The 783-nt window shown below is 47.0% G+C and overlaps 1 gene segment (V, D, J or C); it reads left to right on the top strand.

Annotated features, from left to right (window-relative positions):
- Positions 1-43: 43 nt before the first annotated feature.
- On the top strand, positions 44-782 carry LOC109953889 (T-cell receptor alpha chain V region RL-5-like; the record flags this gene model as incomplete). The annotated part of the segment is given in 2 exon segments: positions 44-240; positions 436-782. Coding segments are annotated over 2 exon segments (387 nt in total), but the record flags the coding sequence as incomplete, so codon positions are not given.
- Between the last annotated feature and the right edge of the window lies 1 nt (position 783).

The following is a 783-nucleotide window of genomic DNA, read 5'->3' as shown; positions in this document are numbered from 1 at the left end:
GGCCCCGCCCACCGAAGGCCAGCTCAGTCAATGAGATTCTTTCTGTGTCCAGAGAAGAAACGTTCGAGGAGCTTGGAGCACAGTCAGCCTGATGCTGAGGAGAAGGGCTGTGCAGCAGAGAGGCTGGTTAGTTTGTTCATCCTGCTGCAGTGGAAGAACATCGTTCACCTGCTGCGTTTGTCTTCAGCAGCTCCACAGACATGGCGCTCTGCCTCTTTTTCATTTTATCGCACTTTATAGGTGAGTATGAGGACAAACAAGTGTCACATTAACCTGCTGCTGTAACATCACATCTATTCTGATTTAATCAGCGTCGGGTTTGTAAAGCATCTCAAATGTATCACATATGAAAGACCAAGCCAAGAACCTGGGCTCAGTCTCTTGCTGTCAGAATGTGTTGCACAATAACTGACATGAATAACTCTTGTTTTGCAGCCATGGCTTCCATGAACAGCATAAAACCACAAAGTACTGAAGAAGCTGTTGCAGAGGGAGGAAACATCACCCTGACCTGTAAATATGAGGGTGTTATCAACAACATCCAGTGGTACCAACAGTACCAGAGATCCAGACCAGAGTTCCTGCTCTACATCACAGAGGGAGAATGGATTCCTCCGGCTCAGTCTGATTTCTCAGCTCACATTAACTCAAAGGAGAAACGTGTGGATCTGCAAATCGTCTCAGCTAAATTGTCTGACTCTGCTGTGTACTACTGTGCTCTGCAGCCCACAGTGACAGGAAACACCAGGACTCTGTACAAAAACCTCTGGAGCAAACACAACA

This window comes from Monopterus albus, unplaced genomic scaffold (assembly GCF_001952655.1).
Source record: "Monopterus albus unplaced genomic scaffold, M_albus_1.0 scaffold1857.1, whole genome shotgun sequence".
In the NCBI taxonomy this organism is placed as follows: domain Eukaryota; kingdom Metazoa; phylum Chordata; class Actinopteri; order Synbranchiformes; family Synbranchidae; genus Monopterus; species Monopterus albus.
Note: the sequence above shows the minus strand (reverse complement) of the source record. Positions and strands in the feature narration are given on the sequence as shown.